General features: G+C 39.1%; 1 protein-coding gene across 1 annotated transcript in view; it reads right to left on the bottom strand.

Annotated features, from left to right (window-relative positions):
• The window catches only part of iqca1 (IQ motif containing with AAA domain 1), a 109,714-nt gene extending 94,011 nt beyond the window's left edge, over positions 1-15,703 (bottom strand). Inside the window, exons 1-5 of the mRNA XM_008114078.3 lie at positions 15,432-15,703; positions 12,878-13,205; positions 10,326-10,445; positions 8,851-9,042; positions 5,710-5,781 (exon numbers count right to left, since the gene is read on the bottom strand). Coding sequence (XP_008112285.2) covers positions 5,710-5,781; positions 8,851-9,042; positions 10,326-10,445; positions 12,878-13,205; positions 15,432-15,442 — 723 coding nt within the window. The 5' untranslated portion in view covers positions 15,443-15,703. The remainder of the gene's footprint in view (positions 1-5,709; positions 5,782-8,850; positions 9,043-10,325; positions 10,446-12,877; positions 13,206-15,431) is intronic.
• Between the last annotated feature and the right edge of the window lie 2,252 nt (positions 15,704-17,955).

Raw genomic sequence — 17,955 nt, 5'->3', positions numbered from 1 at the left:
GCTACATCAGACTTACGGTTGACTTAAAGAGCCAGTTGTAATGGTCAGACTGTATAAATGTAGATATTCCTTAACATATCATTAAATAACTTCAGAAACTATTTCACACACCATCCTCATGCATTGATCATGTTCTGAAAATAACAATGAACACAAAATACAATGCAAACACAACCATTCAAATTCAATATTCAAATTCAGGGTTTTTAAAATTTTCATTGAATTTGTGTTTATTATTTCAATGTGTCCTATGTCTCCTAATGAATTTTAAGAATAATTATGACAGTATTGCTTGTTTTTATATCATGTTGTTTTTTGTATGGATATTAATATTCTTCTTAAAAAGTCATGTACAAGGTGCTTTAAGTCTGACAACGATATGATTACTTCTTGTAATACAGACAATATGCTTTTGCTGATGAATCCTTTAAGTATTGTCAGCAGCTACTCTGTACTCACATTGTGATTGAGTAGTCCCTGCTGAGGAATGGTTAACCTCTGGTTCTCAAATTAATTTTAAACAATCCCTGGACTAATTTTAAAATTCCTCTATGAGCAATCAGTTCAGGCTTGTAGAAAAAGCAGTCTTTGCTTCTCCTGGTACCCAAAAGGCAAAGAGAAGGCAAAGTCAAAGATAGAGTAGAAAATGGAAAGAAAGAAAATGGATGTGAGAAAGTCAGGAGGGGAGGAGACCTTGGAAGACAAATTGTGATTCTGGTTCAATTTTGTAACACTTAAGCAAAGAAAGGTTGACCAGCCTTGTCCTAGATTTTTCACATTCTGCTGTCAAGTCAAGTGTCTCTCCTTCTATGTATCTGATTTGCATTTCTCTTGGCTGAATTTTAGGGGCTGGCTCAGTTCTTCATTTTGCCAAGAATCTTTCTATTTCTTATATCTCCCCCAGTTCAGTATCATCCTCAAATGTGATTAGCACTCATTCTACTCTTCATCCTGCTCATTTATAAAGGCACTAAACAACACAGGACATACAGAATCAAACCCAATTGTCAGTTCTTCTTACCTGGCATATAAGGAGCAGCTGATAAGCAACTCTGAATATTTCCCAGCTACAAATCCACTAATCCATCCTGGGTTTCTTTTCTAAATGTTCAGACTATCTGCTTAATTAACTCTTTATTGCCGATGTTTGAAAACAGAGGCAACATTCAATTCCTTCTTTGAGCTATCTATCTATCTATCTACCTACCTACCTACCTACCTACCTATCATCTATCTATCTATCTATCTATCTATCTATCTATCTATCTATCTATCTATCTATCTATCTATCATGACTCTCTCTTAATCTCTCAGGGAGGGGAAGTGTGGTCAGTAGGCTACATGCATTTCTAAGTCTGTTTTTGTGGCCCCTAGAAAGCTAGTGCAGTGTAGATGTTTAACACTGCACCACAACTTTGGAAAACAGGGTTCAGAAATCACTCCATGGCCTTAGGCAAGACACAGAACCAGACAAAAGCAAATCCATCTGACCAAATCTATCTTGGGGTCATCATACATCAATATAAGCCCTCCTCCCCAGGACACACACACAGTTCTCTTGTTCTAAATGTTCTCATGTGAGAAATATGTGAAAAGAAATGTCACAATATTTGGACCCACCCCTCTGTCATTTTAGACCCAGTAGAAGGCCTTTTTTCCAACATGCAATTACCTCCTAGTCACTTTCTATTGAAAAAGAGGTTTTTCCTAGATCTAAATGGGGTGGGGTGGGAGCAAAGATGGGGAAGGGGGCAGTGGAGGAATGTTCAAACCCAACAGGGCCCATGAGAAGACAGTACAACACCTAACATCAGGCAGCTCTCTACTCCTGATACACATACAATTCTGACACAAATTGTCTGTCTCTCTGAAGGTCTGGAATTCATTTCAATCTATGTTCTATAGCATATCTTCAACCTGTCTTGGCCTGCAAGCCCTTTACATCATCATTTGATCTATTTTTGCCAGTTTAAGCAGTTTCGCTTGCTTGAGAATTGAGGCAAAGCAGGAACGAAGACATTCTCCCATCTCTTTGTGACCTGTTAACATGTATTCATCTTTTCCACACAGCAGACTTATAACTTCCTTGTTCTTTCTTTTGCTTTGAACATAGCCGCAGACCCATTTTGTTATTTTTAACATCTCTCACACCCTGAGCTTATTTGTAGATTTAACTATTCTGCAACTCTCTCTGCAAACTTCAGCTACTTGTTTGTTCCTCTCCTTGGTGATCTGACCTCATTCAATTTCTCACATTTACCTGTTTTAAATCGAAGTTCATAACATAGCTATTTTGCAACCACCCAGTTTCCTTTTGCTCCTACCCATTTTGTTTCCTCACTCAAATGGCTTGTAATTCTATCTTCCGCATACATCTGTAGTACTGCAATATTCCTTGAATATTGAAAAAAATTTCTCTAAATACAGCATGACCTGGAAGGGAATGTTGTTCAAGGGGCCCAGAAGTGAGGCACTCTATAATTGGCCTTCCACTGTCTTTCAGCTGCAGGGCTCAATAGAGTCCAACTGTGCACAAACAAAGCAAGGAGAAGGCATAGTTTTTCTGAGCCCTATAGGAATCCTCTGCAAGCATGCACTGCCCCCTGGAGTGACTGGACAGTGTATGTCTGTCTTTTATATATATCTTAAATACACACACACTGTGATAAGAAATAAAACTACCCCACAGCTCTTAATGGTGATTTCTGTATTTACTCAGGTAAGATATTTTGGTGCAATTGCAGTGTTCGAGGAGCCAAAGGAACCATTGTTGTGATCAGTCTATTGGTTGCAGCAGAATCCTTCACTTTGATTCCCACCCTTAAAACTACATCTATGTCTGAAGCAAGATCCTTAATATGTCTGTTTCGATGTTTCAACGTGTTTTCGTTATCAAGTTTTACAAAAGATATACAGAACAACTGCATTTATATTATTTTTTGTGTACAGATATTGAATTTTACTGTATACAAGTGACAGCCAAAAACGAATTACAATAACTAGCAAAACAGATACATTACAACAGCCTAACAAACCCTTTCCCTCCTTTCTCTCATCCGAGAACCCACAACCTATGATGTTGTCACTACTCCCTGTGAATCTTATTTTCTATATATCTATATCTATATATCCCTATCTCTCTCTTTCTCTCTCTCTCTCTCTCTCTCTCTCACACACACACACACACATACTATATATAATAGAAGTCATTGTTTGTATGATTGTTTGTTTGTTTGTGGGTGGGTGGCTGTGCGGTGACATTTCACCCTGCTTTCATATTGGCTCCCACTTCCACAGACCACTGCAATCCCCACGAATGACAGACCTGGACCGAACTTGGCACACAGACCTGCTTCCCATTACTAACAGAACATACTTTGGGGGGGGGGGGGGGGATGACTGACTCAGCCTTGTGGGAGTTATAGTTCACCCTACATCCAGAGAGCACTCTGAACCCCACCAATGATGGATCTGGGCCATACTTGGCACAAAGAACACCAATGATCAACAGAACATACTGGAGTGGTTTGGGGGGCTGACCCACCCAGATGGGAATTGACTCACCTGTGTGGGAGTTGTAGTTCACCCTGCATCCAGAAAATACTCTGAAACCCACCAATGACAGATCTGGGCCTAACTTGGTACACAAATCCGACACCATTTTGCATACTGGCAGAATTTGGGGGTGATTGAACTTCGCATCTGGGAGTTATAGTTCACCTGTATTCAGAGAACACTGAACTCAGCAGGTGAAGGATCTGGACCAAACTTGGCACACAGACCCAACATGGCCAACTCTGGATACTGGCGGAGGTTGGGGAAGACTGACCTAAGATTTTTGGGAATTGTAGTTCACCCATATCTTTTTGCATTTTCTAATGGGAGCATTCATTTCAAAACAAAAGCAAATACTGACTTTTTCTAATTATTAATTTTTCTCTAAGAAATAGCATTACAAATTACCTAAGTAATACCACCTAACATCCAAAAATGAACAATGTCTTTTTCAAATAACCTGGGCATCACCGGGTACGTATATAATAAAAGTCAGTGTTTGTGTGTGTATGTGTGTGTGTATGTGCGTGACAATGAATTTTTCTGAATGGAGCTCTCACCCACCAATGATGAACGTGGACCAGACTTGGCATACAGACCCCCCATGACTCACTTTACATCCTGGCGAGGGTTGGGGGAGAATCAACCATGGATGTTGGGATTTTCAATACCTTCACCCACTTCGGTTTCCACTTCCACAGACCACTGTGAAGCCCATGAATGACCGATGTGGACCAAAATTGGGACACAGACCCCCTCTTGACCCACTTTACACCCTGGTGAGATCTGGGACACAGACCCCCCCCCCCATGACCAACTGAACACACATACTGAAGGGGGGGGGGCTGACCTTGATTTTTGGGAGTTGTAGTTCACCTGCACCCAGAGAAACTGGGACCCCCATCAACAGTGGACCAGGACCAAACTTGGCACAGAGAACCCCCATGACCAACTGAACATACTGGAGGGTTGTTTTTTTTTGGGGGGGGGGGGACTGACTTTCATTCTGGGAGTTGTAGTTCACCCGCATCCACAGAGCACTGAACCCAGCCAACAACAGATCTGAACCAAACTTGGCACACAGACCCAACTTTGAATGCTGGCAGGGTTTGGAGAGGACTGACTCACTATTTTGGGAATTGTAGTTCACCCACATTCTTATGCATTTTCTAATGGGGGCATTCATAAAAAAGGAAAGATTGACTTTTTTCTAATAAATGGCATTACAAATTACCAAACTGATATGACTTAACATCCAAAAAGAAAGAATGCCTTTTTCAAATAACCTGGGCATTGCCGGCTACCCAAGCTAGTATATAATAAAAGTGAATGTTTGTTCATATGTATATTTGTGAGTGTGTGTGTGTGTATGCAGCAGACTATTTATCTGGCCCATTTCCTATGGGCTTCTAATTCCAGAGACCACTATGACCCCCATCAAGAACTGATCTGGACCAAACTTGGCACACAGAACTCCCATGACCAACAGAATGTATACAGATGGGACTGACTCACCCGGGGCAGAGTAATCATTTACCCTGCATTCAAAGAGCACTCTGAAACCCACCCATGACAGGTCTGGACCAAACTTGGCACACAGAACCCTGATGACCAACAGGACATACTGGAGGGTTTTGGGAGGGGGGATTGACCCTTTTGGGTGTGAGTTGTAGTTCACCTTGCATCCAGAGCCCTCCAAACCCCACCAATGGCAAATCTGGACCAAACTTGGCACACAGACCCAGCATGGCGAAGCTTGGATACTGGCAGGGTTTGGAGGTGACTGATCTTGGAATCCGGAAGTTATAGTTCACCTGCATCCAGAGAACACTGAACCCAGTAGAAGATGGACCTAGACCAAACTTAGCACACAGATCCAACATGGCCAACTTTGAATACTGGTGAGGTTTTCTAATTGAAATATTCATAAAAAACAAAAGGAAAGACTGACTTTTTCTAAAAAAAATAGTGTTATAAATTACCAAAATGATCTTACCTAACATCCAAAAACAAACAATGCCTTTTTCAAATAACCTGGGCATTGCTGGATACCCAAGCTACTATCTAATAAAACCTACACTTATAAATTCAATTATATTACTAAACATTATATATTATTATTTACAATGATGAAAAATATAAAGGAAGACTCACCATTCCTAGAAATATCATTTCTTCTTCTCTAAGTTTCAGAGTTTTCTTCCACTGGTGGTATCCACGCCAATACTACATTTTAAACAGAAATTTAATGAGATCAACTGCCATTTTTCTGACTTTTTTCACAGTATCAAGGAGATAAATAAATGAAGGCAGGAAAGTCAGACTCCACAAATCTAGCAACTGTGTTTTACAGGTTGTCATTGTTAGTGGTCAATGTTTCCATCACAACTTATGGCAATTTATATAAAATTAGCTTTGCCCGGCCACGCATTGCTGTGGCTTATGGGAATCATTTGTTGGCCAGTTGGAATAGCAGTGAATAGGCTTGCAGCCTCAAAGCCTGGCTGCTTTCTACATAGGGCATCCTTTCTAGGCCTGGTTGTATGGGACAGAGTAGCCTCGTGGCTTGAGAGCTTGGGAATTTTCCACCTAGGGGAAATCTTGTTTGGCCAGGTTGAATAGCACTGAATAGCTTTGCTGCTTGCAAGCCTGGCCGCTTTCTGCCTTGCGGAATCCTTGGTTGGCCAGTTTGAATAGCAATTAATAGTTTCAGTGTGGCAGGTATGAATGCTGCAATTAGCCACCTTGATTAGCATTTAATGGCTTTGTAGCTTCAAAGCCTGTTTGCTTCCTGCCTGGGAGAATCCTTTGCTGGGAAATTAGCTGGCCCTGATCGTTTCCTTTCTGGAATTCCCAATTTCCCTGCTTTCAGAGTGTTGCTCTTTATTTACTGTCCTGGTTTTAGAGTTTATTTTGTTCTGTATTATTATACAACAGCAATTATTTCATATTACAGAAGAGTCTCACTTATCCAACATTCATTTATCCAATGTTCTGGATTATCCAACAGTCGGCCTTTTAGTAGTCAATGTTTTCAATACATTGTGAAGATTTGGTGCTAAATTCGTAAATACAGTAATTACTATATAGCATTACCGCGCATTGAACCACTTTTTCTGTCAAATTTGTTGTATAACATGATGTTTTGGTGCTTAATTTGTAAAATCATAATGTAATTTGATGTTTTTAGACTTTTCCTTAATCCCTTATTATCCAACATATTCACTTAACCAACGTTCTGCTGGGGTGTTTATGTTGGATAAGTGAGACTCTACTGTATATTTATAATCTTATATTATCTGCTTAGAACTGGATTATATGAGGCTCCTTCTACACAGCTGTATAAAATGCACACTTAAGTGGATTATATGGCAGTGTGGACTCAAGATAATCCACTTCAAAGCAGATAATATAAGATTATAAATGGGTAATATAGCTGTGTGGAAGGGCCTTGAGTCTACACTGCCATATAATCCAGTTCAAATCAGATAATCTGTATTTTATAGGCAGTGTGGAAGAGGCCTGATTGAAGAGGCCCTGGGCGCCATTAAATGGCTGAGTGGGTTGCTAGGAGACAAAGTGGGCGGAGCTTAACCTTCTAACTGGCAGCAATGGGGAAAAAACAGTTATTCTTCTCCCTCTAATTAGGACTTTATTTTTCTTGTTTTTTGATGTAAAAACACAGACCTGATGACTATGTCTTTTGTGACCAAATTTGGTGTGATTTAGTTGTGTAGTTTTGCTGTTTAAGTTAAGGGAAAAATGGTCAGAACATTTTTATTTATATACATTATTCTAGTAATTAGTTTGCAGTTCTACACATTTTTCTCTTCTTCCACTCATTTTAACCTTTCTATTTTTCTTTTTATATAACTAGAGCAATAATACCTATACAGACGCAATGTTAAGATATACATTCAATAAACTGAACCTACCTTCTTTTCCCCACAAGCAAAATATAGCATACTTTCAAAATATAAATAATATTTATTGATATAGGAATTTGATGTTCATCCAGAAGAATTTTCACATTCCTAAAAAAATTAGCTAAAGATTATGGCACTGGAAGATATTTATAGGGCATAGATTCACATATACTATGAAAGTATGATATTTTGTTATTTTTTCCAATGCATGAGCTAGCACCATTTAGTGTGCTGGACTATAATTAGAGTGTTGGACTATAATTAAAGAAAATTATTCAGATTCTGTTCACTGTCTGGATGATCTTGGGCAGGTCACATTCTCTCAGCATCAGAGAAAGGCAGTCAAAACTTGCTAAGAAAATCTTATGATAGGTTCATCTTAGGGTCGCTTAAATCAGAAACAACTTGAAACAAGTACAAAAACTATCATTTCCAAATAGAAAACATTTATAGAACTTACCAAAGTGATCCTGGTTTTAGGGCTATTCTATAGAACAGAAATTGTATACTGTTCTCTTACACTGCAAACATTATTGTTCTTTACCACTTGGCAAGTTACCACATCAGTATCATCATATCCTGTTTTTTTTGTGCTAAAAATAGAGGCAACTCATTTAAAATATTTCTGATATTGGTTACAAAAATTAAAGAAATTAATTCCAGCCAACTTAGTAGATTTGATTATTTAAGATTGCAATTGCATAGAATACTTCTTACAACACAGAACTGTTTCCTAAAGTATGGGAAGCAAACACTATTATGCAGAAACCAAACTAAACACACTGTAGTAACAAACAGCTCATATAAATTTATGACAGACTAAGTCACTCAAGTGGAGTCCAACTCTAGCTTAGAAACAGGTTTAACGGAGTTCAAGTCTTCCCTGGAAAGTGTGGGGGGCATGTTAGGGAAGATTCATAGCCAGAAGTCTTGTATCATTCTTTTTCTACTAAGGCGCCTGGGAACTTCAGCATTATTTTCATTAGCTCAGTTCACTGAAACAGGAAGAATCATATTTAGACATTTTGGGTAGCAATCAGTACTTTCAAGTATGTTTTCCAGTATCCATCCCTGCTTTCCTCTGAAATGTTTAAGACGTAGTGGTGGGTAGACTAGCAGGCGGCTGGGGACAACAGAATAAGCCGATATTCATCATTAATCTTTCCTGGATTTCTTGGAGTTTTGGAATATCCCTCAATTTACTTCAAAATCTCCAGAATTTTGGACAGAGACAATTACACAGTGAAGTTGGGAGAAACTGCCTAATACCAATTCAAATACAGATTACCATCTATCTGTCTCTCTATCTAGCATAGTTATTTGTTACATTTATACAGCATCTTATATCTGAAAGCAATGGGTATCTTACCTTTTGAATACATACTGCAGCAGTTTCCAGATCTAGACCTTTTATGCCATGAAGTCTGGCTAGCCTCTCTCTCTTTTCTTCAAGATAGATTTGCTTCATGAACGTAGCCCTGAGTCGGCCTTGCCGAGCTCGCTCAGCTATTTGAATGGCTCTAATAGCTTCTTCGAAGGGCATGACCTTCACTTGCTTTCGCTGGAACACAGCATAGGAGTGTAAGACAAAACTATATACTTTCAGGCACATCCAAGTCCAACTTCTTAAAATGGAAGCCACATTTCCTTGCTACTTAAACCTGAAGGAACATTCGAAGCATAAGTGACTTTTTCACTCCTAATTCTTGGTGGGAATACTGAGGTGTATCACAATCAACCCATAAATGCATCTTCTACTCCCAACCTCCCTTCCTGCTGGAATGTTATGAGGCCAGCATCTGTGGAAAGCATGCCAGCACATCAGAATCCTTTGACTAGATTTCAATGAAACCACATTTCCGAAAGATAGCAGCAAGGAGGAGGACATATTTGGCTCAGATTTCAATTTAGGAAGGGAAAAATACATAAACTGTAATGCTTAACTCACAGTGGAAGTAAACACTAGAAGTCACTAAATCCATGCTCTAAAGCAGGAAATTGCAAATTTCAACAATATTATTTTTCCTTAATAAGTAACATTTTTTATTTTGTTAGGATTTTATAGTATGGAATAAATGAAATAATTTGAATATAATTATTTTTTATTTTTATTAGTTTAGTAGCTACGGTACTTATTCTAATGGACCTTTTAAATGGAAAGTCTACCAGGAAGCTGTCAAGGGCAATGGTTTGTGTGTAACAAAGCTGATGATGGTTACACATTCAGTTTCTCTGTGATTCTGCAGTAGACGCTTTAAATATATTATTGCACACATAACTTCCTACTCCTTCCAGCCTATGTGCTAATTGCTATCAAAGAACCAAAGGAACAGCAAGGAGTACAGTTTTGCCTCTTTCAAATCCAGAAATGTCCCCTGTGTTCAAAAGTTCAGTATTTCTATAGCAATGAGATGGAGATACTGGACAACACTGCAAGGCAGGCAACTGAGACCATAGATCTCAGAGGTGAATGGAGCTTAGCTGTTGCTTGGATGGCCAGAATCTAGGGTTATTCTAGGATTGATTATCAAAGCTTTCCAAACTGTGTTTTGCAACACATTATTGTGTCAACTACAGTGTGTTAGTGTGTCTCTGAGTCTATGTGAAATAAGCAATAGATCATATATTTTTTAAAATAAAAGTAAAACATTTTCATGAGACATGTATTTTCATTCATTTCATTATTACAATTTATGTATGTATCCATATCTATGGTAAGGGGTTGGTTTAGCCTTCAGTTTGCTAGTAAAATTAAATTATTGTGTGACGAAATGACGCATGTCTAAAAAGTGTGTCACTAATATGAAATGTTTGAAAAGCTCTGAATTATAGTGATATACTCACAGGTTCATCATCACATATTCCAGCATCCATCATTATCTGAGCAAGGATTCTCTCTCTCTCTTTCAGCACCTTCACTTTCTCTTTAATAAAATATCTTGGGATGGGGATTTCAATGTTTTCCTATTGGAGGAGGGAAAATATTTGTATAAACCATGTTGGCCCTAAATTAATACTGTTAACAGTGCAACAGTGCTTACCACTGAAGAGTCAAGGATGCCTCAGAGCAGGCACCAGTAATAAGGTTAGATAGTGTGAGTGACCCAAAGGTTTTCCTTCCTTGTCTCCCTCTGTGTTGTGAATGTATACCCTCTGGGATTTATTTCTTCTTTTTCCTGTCAGTCCTCTCTGAAGCTGGAACTACACTACCCTATATCCCAGGAATTTATCCCAGATTATCTGCTCTGAACTGGGTCATATGAGGGTGCTTCCAGACAGGACTAAAATCCATGCCAAAGTGGGCTTAAAAATCACTTTAGTGTGGGTTTCAGTCCCAACTGCCTGCCCCTCCCCACAAATCTTTCCGGGCTATATGCCACCCCAAAGTCTCCCAAATTTTGCCCTAAAAGTTCTGGAATCAGATCCTGGGACAAAGGGCAATGCAGATCAAGCCTTAGAATGATGGTCCTGCAATAAAAGTCTTCAGTTTGTTTCTCCAAGACACAGGGATCTTTGTTTCTTAACCAGGATCTCTGCTGTGTACACTCTCTTATACTTTTTCAAGACAAATTCAAGAAATCTTTCAAGAAGTGCAAAATACTCATGTTCATAATAGATGCTATGCCATTAGTCTTGAATTGTTTAAACTTTATAAATGCAGAATCCTTGAAAAGATAGTCTTTGAGAAGAAACTGTTAAAAACTTACTACGTATTAACATTTTCAGCTGTCTACTGATTCAATTTTAATTGTTTATACACTACTTCGTTTTGTTACAGAAAGGTAAACAACCGGATAATCTTCAACATAGTATACAGAAATTAGCTAAACTAATCAAAGAGACATGGTGTACCTTTTAGGTCTCTTCTACACTGCCCTATAGTCCAGAATCTGATCCCAGATTATCTTCTTATCCCAGATTATCTGGCAGTGTAGACTCATATAATCCAGTTCAAAGCAGATAATCTTGGATCAAATTCTGTGATATAGAGCAGTGAAGACCCAGCTTCATCAACCTGCAGATCGGAGCTGCAAGGTTCAGTACAAAATAAAGGGATATTTATGGCCCCTTCCACCCAGCTGTATAAAATCCACACTGAACTGGAATCTACCAGTGTGGATTCAGATAACCCAGTTCAAAGCAGACATTGTGGATTATCTGACTTAATATTCTGGGTTACAAGGCTGTGTGGAAGGGCCCTGTATTTCCATATGGATGTTACTTTATGGGGAACTTGTCAAATGAGAAATTCTACTAATGTACATATGCTATTTCTTGCCCAGGCACCCTAGTAAAAACATCTCTACTCACTAAACTATGGTATTTCAGCTGTTTTCCCCTGAAGCTGAAATATGCTCATACATGCCCTAAAAGAGAAGTGAATTTAAATTATGTCATTGTGAAACACCAGGGGCATTTCACTACTTTATGTTAACCAGATTTAAGTTTTATGCCCTTTAAATAAATACATTTCTCAATGGGTCCAAAACTAGGCATGATTCAGGCTATCACATTTTAAAAGGAAGACATTTTCTCCATTGAAAACTGGGTGCACTACTCTTTCAAAATGAGAAATGTGACATTTTTACAAAGCAGTCATAAAACCATTCTGTTTAAATCACTGATTTCAAACCTGTCACTTAGGTAACTTAGGAGTGCTTAAATATGATCTCAACAGGCTGCGTAGGAAAATGAATTTATCTAATTCTTTCAATGTATAATAAAAAATGAGAGCGGCTCAAAAATGGATAACACATTTATTTACTTGAGTATAATGTGTCATTGAATGTAATGCACACCTCAATTTTGAAGGTGTGCATTACAAAAAAAAGGATTTGCTGTCAAATGTAATGCGAGGTGGCAGTAGTCGCGAAAAGGCTGAGGACCGTGCAGTGAGAAGGTCTACTACTCCAATATAATGTATTATGTATGTTACGTTGCATATGATTGGAACAATTTTAAGAGCTGAAACCACTGATGTTTCTGTGCCTGATGGATTCCAGTGAGTCTGCTGGAAGAACTTTACTGTGGAAAAATGTTAAAAGGAAACACAAGAAGATTTATTATTTTCCAGTAAGAAATCCAACAGAGGCCCCATCTACGCTACCATGTAAAATCAGATTATCTGATGGATTATATAGACTCATATAATCCAGTTCAAAGCAGATAATGTGGATTATCTGCTTTGATATTCTGGATTATATGACAGTGTAGAAGGCCCATGAGTTAACAGCATGCGTGAAGGCATCATAGTAACCAACTGAAATTGTAGGAAAACCCATGGCACCCCACCAAATTTTCACAACCGACAGTAACACATAAGATGAAAGAGAGATAAGGAAATTAAACAAAACCAAAAAATATAATTGCCAGAATCATGTTAGCAATATACTTACAGGAGATAGTTTAAGATCCTGTAAAATGTCATCAAAGTAATGATATTCAGAGTACTCCAAGCCCACCATTTCATTCTTCAGTTCCAATATACGGCCCATTACGCTATCCAGCATTTGCCGAATAATTAAGCGCTTTTGTGGGTGAACAATCTGGTCATAAGCAGCCTCCAAGTTGCGAAAGATTTGCACATATTTTATGTAGAAGGTAGCTAGCATTTGAAACACTACTAAGCGATCTTTCAGTGGCCTTTGGGACTTTTCTTCAATCTCCTTCTGCAGCAGACTGTTGAGGGATTCCTGGGCATCTGCCCATATTTTATTGTAAGTCCTAATTGAAAGGAGAGAACCCTTTAATCTTAAAACAAGTAATAAAGATACACATTGCCAGAAGAATACTTAGCACACATATAAATGAACATAAACCAGCAGCTTTACAGAGCTATTATGCCACCCATATGAACTCAATTTAGTTCCAACAGGTTTTTTTTGCCAGACACAATTGTTACACCATATTACAACAGTGCCTAATTCAGTTCTTCTCAGGCCCTGTCTACACTACCATATAAAATTCAAATTATCAGAGTTTCCAGACTGTATGGTCATGTTCTATAAGCATTTTCTCCTGATGTTCCGCCCACATCCATGGCAGGCATCCTCAGAGGTTGTGAAGTATATTGGAAACTAAGCAAGAGAGGTTTATATATCTATGGAAGGTCCAGGGTGGAGAAAGAACTCTTGTCTGTTGGAGGCACGTGTGAATGTTGCAATCACATGTTCTTTCTCCACCCTGGACCTTCCACAGATATATAAATCCCACTTGCCTAGTTTCCAATATACCTCACAACCTCTGAGGATGCTTGCCAGAGATGTGGGCGAAACATCAGGAGAAAATGCTTATGGAACATGGCCATACACCCAGTGATGCCGGCCATGAAAGCCTTTGACAACATACCAAATTATCAGCTTTGAACTGGATTATATGGCACTGTAGACTCAGGGTCGTTCTACACAGTCCTATATCCCAGAATATCAAGGCAGAAAATCCCACAATATCTGCTTTGAAATAGGTTATCTCAGTGCACACTCAGATAATGTGGGATTTTCTGCCTTGATATTCTGGGACAGGGGTCCTCAAACTTTTTAAACCGAGGGCCGGTCCACAATCCTTCAGACTGTTGAGGGGCCGGATTATCATTTGAAAAAAAATAAACAAATTCCGATGCACACTGCATATGTCTTATTTGTAGTGCAAAAACAACAACAAGAACAGCAACAATGAAAGAACAATACAATATTTAAAAATAAAAACAATTTTAACCAACATACATTTATCAGGATTTCAATGGGAAGTGTGGTCCTGCTTCTGGCCAATGAGATAGTCAAGTTAATTAGGGTTGTTGTTGTTGTTGTGTGCCTTCAAGTCATTTCAGACTTTGGGCGAGCCTAAGTCTAAATTTTATTTATTTATTCATTTTTTTCTTATTTACTGCATTTATTTACTACATTTGTATCACACCCTTTTCACACCAAAGGGGACTCAGAGTGGCTTACAAATTATATGTACATACAATATATTATATTATTAGCATAGCACAATATTAGCATTATATATTACTATGTTGAACTATACCACTATACTGTAATATTATTAGTAATATTATATGTAATATAGAATATATAATTAATATTATTATATGGTATTATTATTAGTGTTATATTGTATTACATTATAATATTATTATCAATATTATATTATATAGTACAATATATTATATTATAAAACTGAGGGCGGGGGCCAGGTAAATGACCTCGGAGGGCCGCATCTGGCCCCCGGGCCTTAGTTTGGAGACCCCTGTTCTGGGATATAGGACTGTGTGGAAGTGCCCTCAGGCCCTTAGAGATGGGAGTCTATGGCCCCTTCTAGACTGTCGTATAATCTAGATTATCAAATCAGATAATCCAGATTATCAGCTTTGAACTGGATGATATGGCCCTCTCTACACTGCCCTATAGCCCAGGATTTGATCCCAGATTATCTGTTTATTCCAGATTATATTGCAGTGGGGACTCATATAATCCAGTTCAAAGCAGATAATCTGGGATCAGATTCTGGGATATAGAGTAGTATGGAGGAGGTATATCATCCAGTTCAAAGCAGATAATATGTATTATCTGCTTTGATAATCTGGATTATATGGCAGTGTAGAAGGGGCCTTAGACTCCTATCTCTATGGGTCCTACTACATAACCATATAATTCAGAATACCAAAGCAGATAATCCAGATTATCAGAGTCTACACTGCCAGATAATCCAGTTCAAAACAGATAATCTGAATGTACATGGCAGTGTTGAAGAGGTCTTATATACCTGTATGCAAATACAGGTATTCCAAATAATAATAATAATAATAATAATAATAATAATAATAATAATAATAATTTTATGTTATACCCCGCCCCATCTCCCCGAAGGGACACCCCCCCCCCCAAAAAAAAACCCAATAACAACAAACAAACCCAAATGCTTCAGGTCCCAAACATTTCCTCAACTCACTTGTGAGACATGCTGGAGAGAAGGGACGCTCCTGGGTGCCTTTAGCTTTCAACACCAAGGCCCTTTGAGCTCTGAAGGAAAAGAAAGACGTGTCTGAGGAAGCTTAAGAGTTATGATGTTGTTACGGATCTCCTCAAGGATCGCAAAGGGAAAATGATGCCCACTCTCCGCCAATACAGTTGCTGTTGTTACTTTGCTGACTTCTGCTGCGAGGCCTTAGCAACCAGGCCCAAGCCTGCTGTCTTCCCCGGGCGGTTGCTAAGGAAACCCCAGGGCTGTCCCCGCCCCGCCTCCCCGATTTGGCCCCGCCCTCTGCTTCTCAACTTGCAAGGAGAGTCTGCTGCTACTGTGTTAAGCACTGTTGCTGCAGAGACCAGGAAGACGTCTCCCTCCCAACGCCTAAGGTAGCACCCACACTTTGCAATTCATGTAGTTTGCACTTCCACGGCTCCATGCTGTGGAACCAAGGGAGTTGTAGTGCTACACTACAAGATCTTAATCTGGTGCTTCCTCAAACTATAGATCCCAGGATTCCGCAGCATTGAGCCAGGGAAGTTAAAGTGGCGTCAAAGTGTAACAGAATTTGGGGGGAAATAATCTGTTCCTGGTTTGAAAGTGTTATTTCCTGTTTAATTGTGGGATGCTTACTTTGAAAGTAGTTGTTATACCCCAGAAACTTCATTTTTGTGGATGCCATAAACTATTGGTTGAGACTCATCATACTAGAGTTTGGATCCTCTTTAGACAGGGGGCTTTAAATAGCTCAGCCAGACAGGTCCTGGACCTCACCAAACTACAAACCCCAAATTCTGCAGCTGGCAAAAACCGGATTCAAAGTGGATTCATGCTCTAATGCAGTGGTTCTCAACCTGTGGGTCCCCAGGGGTTTTGGCCTACAACTCCCAGAATTCCCAGCCAGTTTTCCAGCAGTAAGGATTTCTGGAAGTTGAAGGCCAAAACATCTGGGGACCCACAGATTGAGGAGCACTGCTCTAGTGTGATGAGGCAGTATGTATGAGATATTTATTGAAAAACTAGCAACATGTGCTGCAGGATGTCCCACAAAAACAATTAAGCATAGAGTGTTTGAAGATCATGATATTTGTAGGGATACCAAAATGCTTGTTTATTAACCTACTGTCCTCTCAACTCTGTCATGAGCCTGCAAAACGTGGACCAACTATTTATTTATTTTATTTATTTATATTCCACCCTTTTCACCCCAAAGGGGGACTCAGGACGGCTTACAACAAGAACACAATTTGATGCCCTGAATATATCAATATAAACAACATAGACTTTAAAAATCTACAGGTGTCACTCTCAACTCCTAGAACGATTCCATCAGCGTTGCCTCCAAAAAATCCTGCAAATCTCTTGGGAAGACAGGTGGACAAATGTCAGCATGCTGGAAGAAGCAAAGACCACCAACATTGAAGCAATGAACCTCTGCTATCAAATTCGCTGGACTGGCTACGTTGTCCAAGTGCCTGATCACCATCTCCCAAAGCAGTTATTATGTGCTCAACTCAAGAACGGAAAATTGAATGTTGGTGGACAGCAAAGGAGATGGGTTTAAAGCTACAGGAGAGTCTCACTTATCCAAGCTAAACGGGCCGGCAGAAGCTTGGATAAGCAAATATCTTGGATAATAAGGAGGGATTAAGGAAAAGCCTATTAAACATCAAATTAGGTTATGATTTTACAAATTAAGCACCAAAACATCATGTTATACAACAAATTTGACAGAAAAAGTAGTTCAATACGCAGTAATGTTATGTTGTAATTATTGTATTTACGAATTTAGCACCAAAATATCACAATATATTGAAAACATTGATTACAAAAATGGCTTGGATAATCCAGAAGCTTGGATAAGCGAGGCTTGGATAAGTGAGACTCTACTGTATATTTAAATCTATGGCGTAGGCACCAAGAATTGGGAAGTCCTGGTCCTCAAGCGTTCTAACTGGAGGTCAACTGTAACCAATAGTACTGTGGAGTTCAAAGAGGCATGAATGGAGGGCGAAAGGGAGAAACATGTCAAGAAGAAGGCACATCAAGCCAACCCTTCTCGAGACCTTATTGGGACCACCTTCCTTCTGGAAATTGATGTCATCACTACAAAAGAACATGAGGATGCAGAATAGATCTGTACAGTCACCTACAGACGCACCACCAACACCCTGCACCTGGAAGGCGATCATACTCGGTCACGAGATCTGCTTTGAACTGGATTATATGGCAGTGTAGACCCAGGCCCCTTTTATACTGCCATATAATCCAGTTCAAAGCACATCGTCTGGATTTTATATGGCAGTGTAGAAGGAGGCCGATATAATCCAGTTCAAAGCAGATAACATGGATTATCTGCTTTGATAATCTGGATTATATGGCAGTGTAGCTCCAACTATAGATGAAGCTACTAAGGATACCTCCTAAAATCAGTTCCCTGTGTCTTCATGTGCACTTGTCTTTGCTGCTCACTGGTTGACATAAGGTACATCTCTACTGTAGAATGAAT

The sequence above is a fragment of the Anolis carolinensis genome, chromosome 1, assembly GCF_035594765.1.
Source record: "Anolis carolinensis isolate JA03-04 chromosome 1, rAnoCar3.1.pri, whole genome shotgun sequence".
In the NCBI taxonomy this organism is placed as follows: Eukaryota; Metazoa; Chordata; class Lepidosauria; order Squamata; family Dactyloidae; genus Anolis; species Anolis carolinensis.
This window is presented reverse-complemented; position numbering and strand designations above follow the sequence as displayed.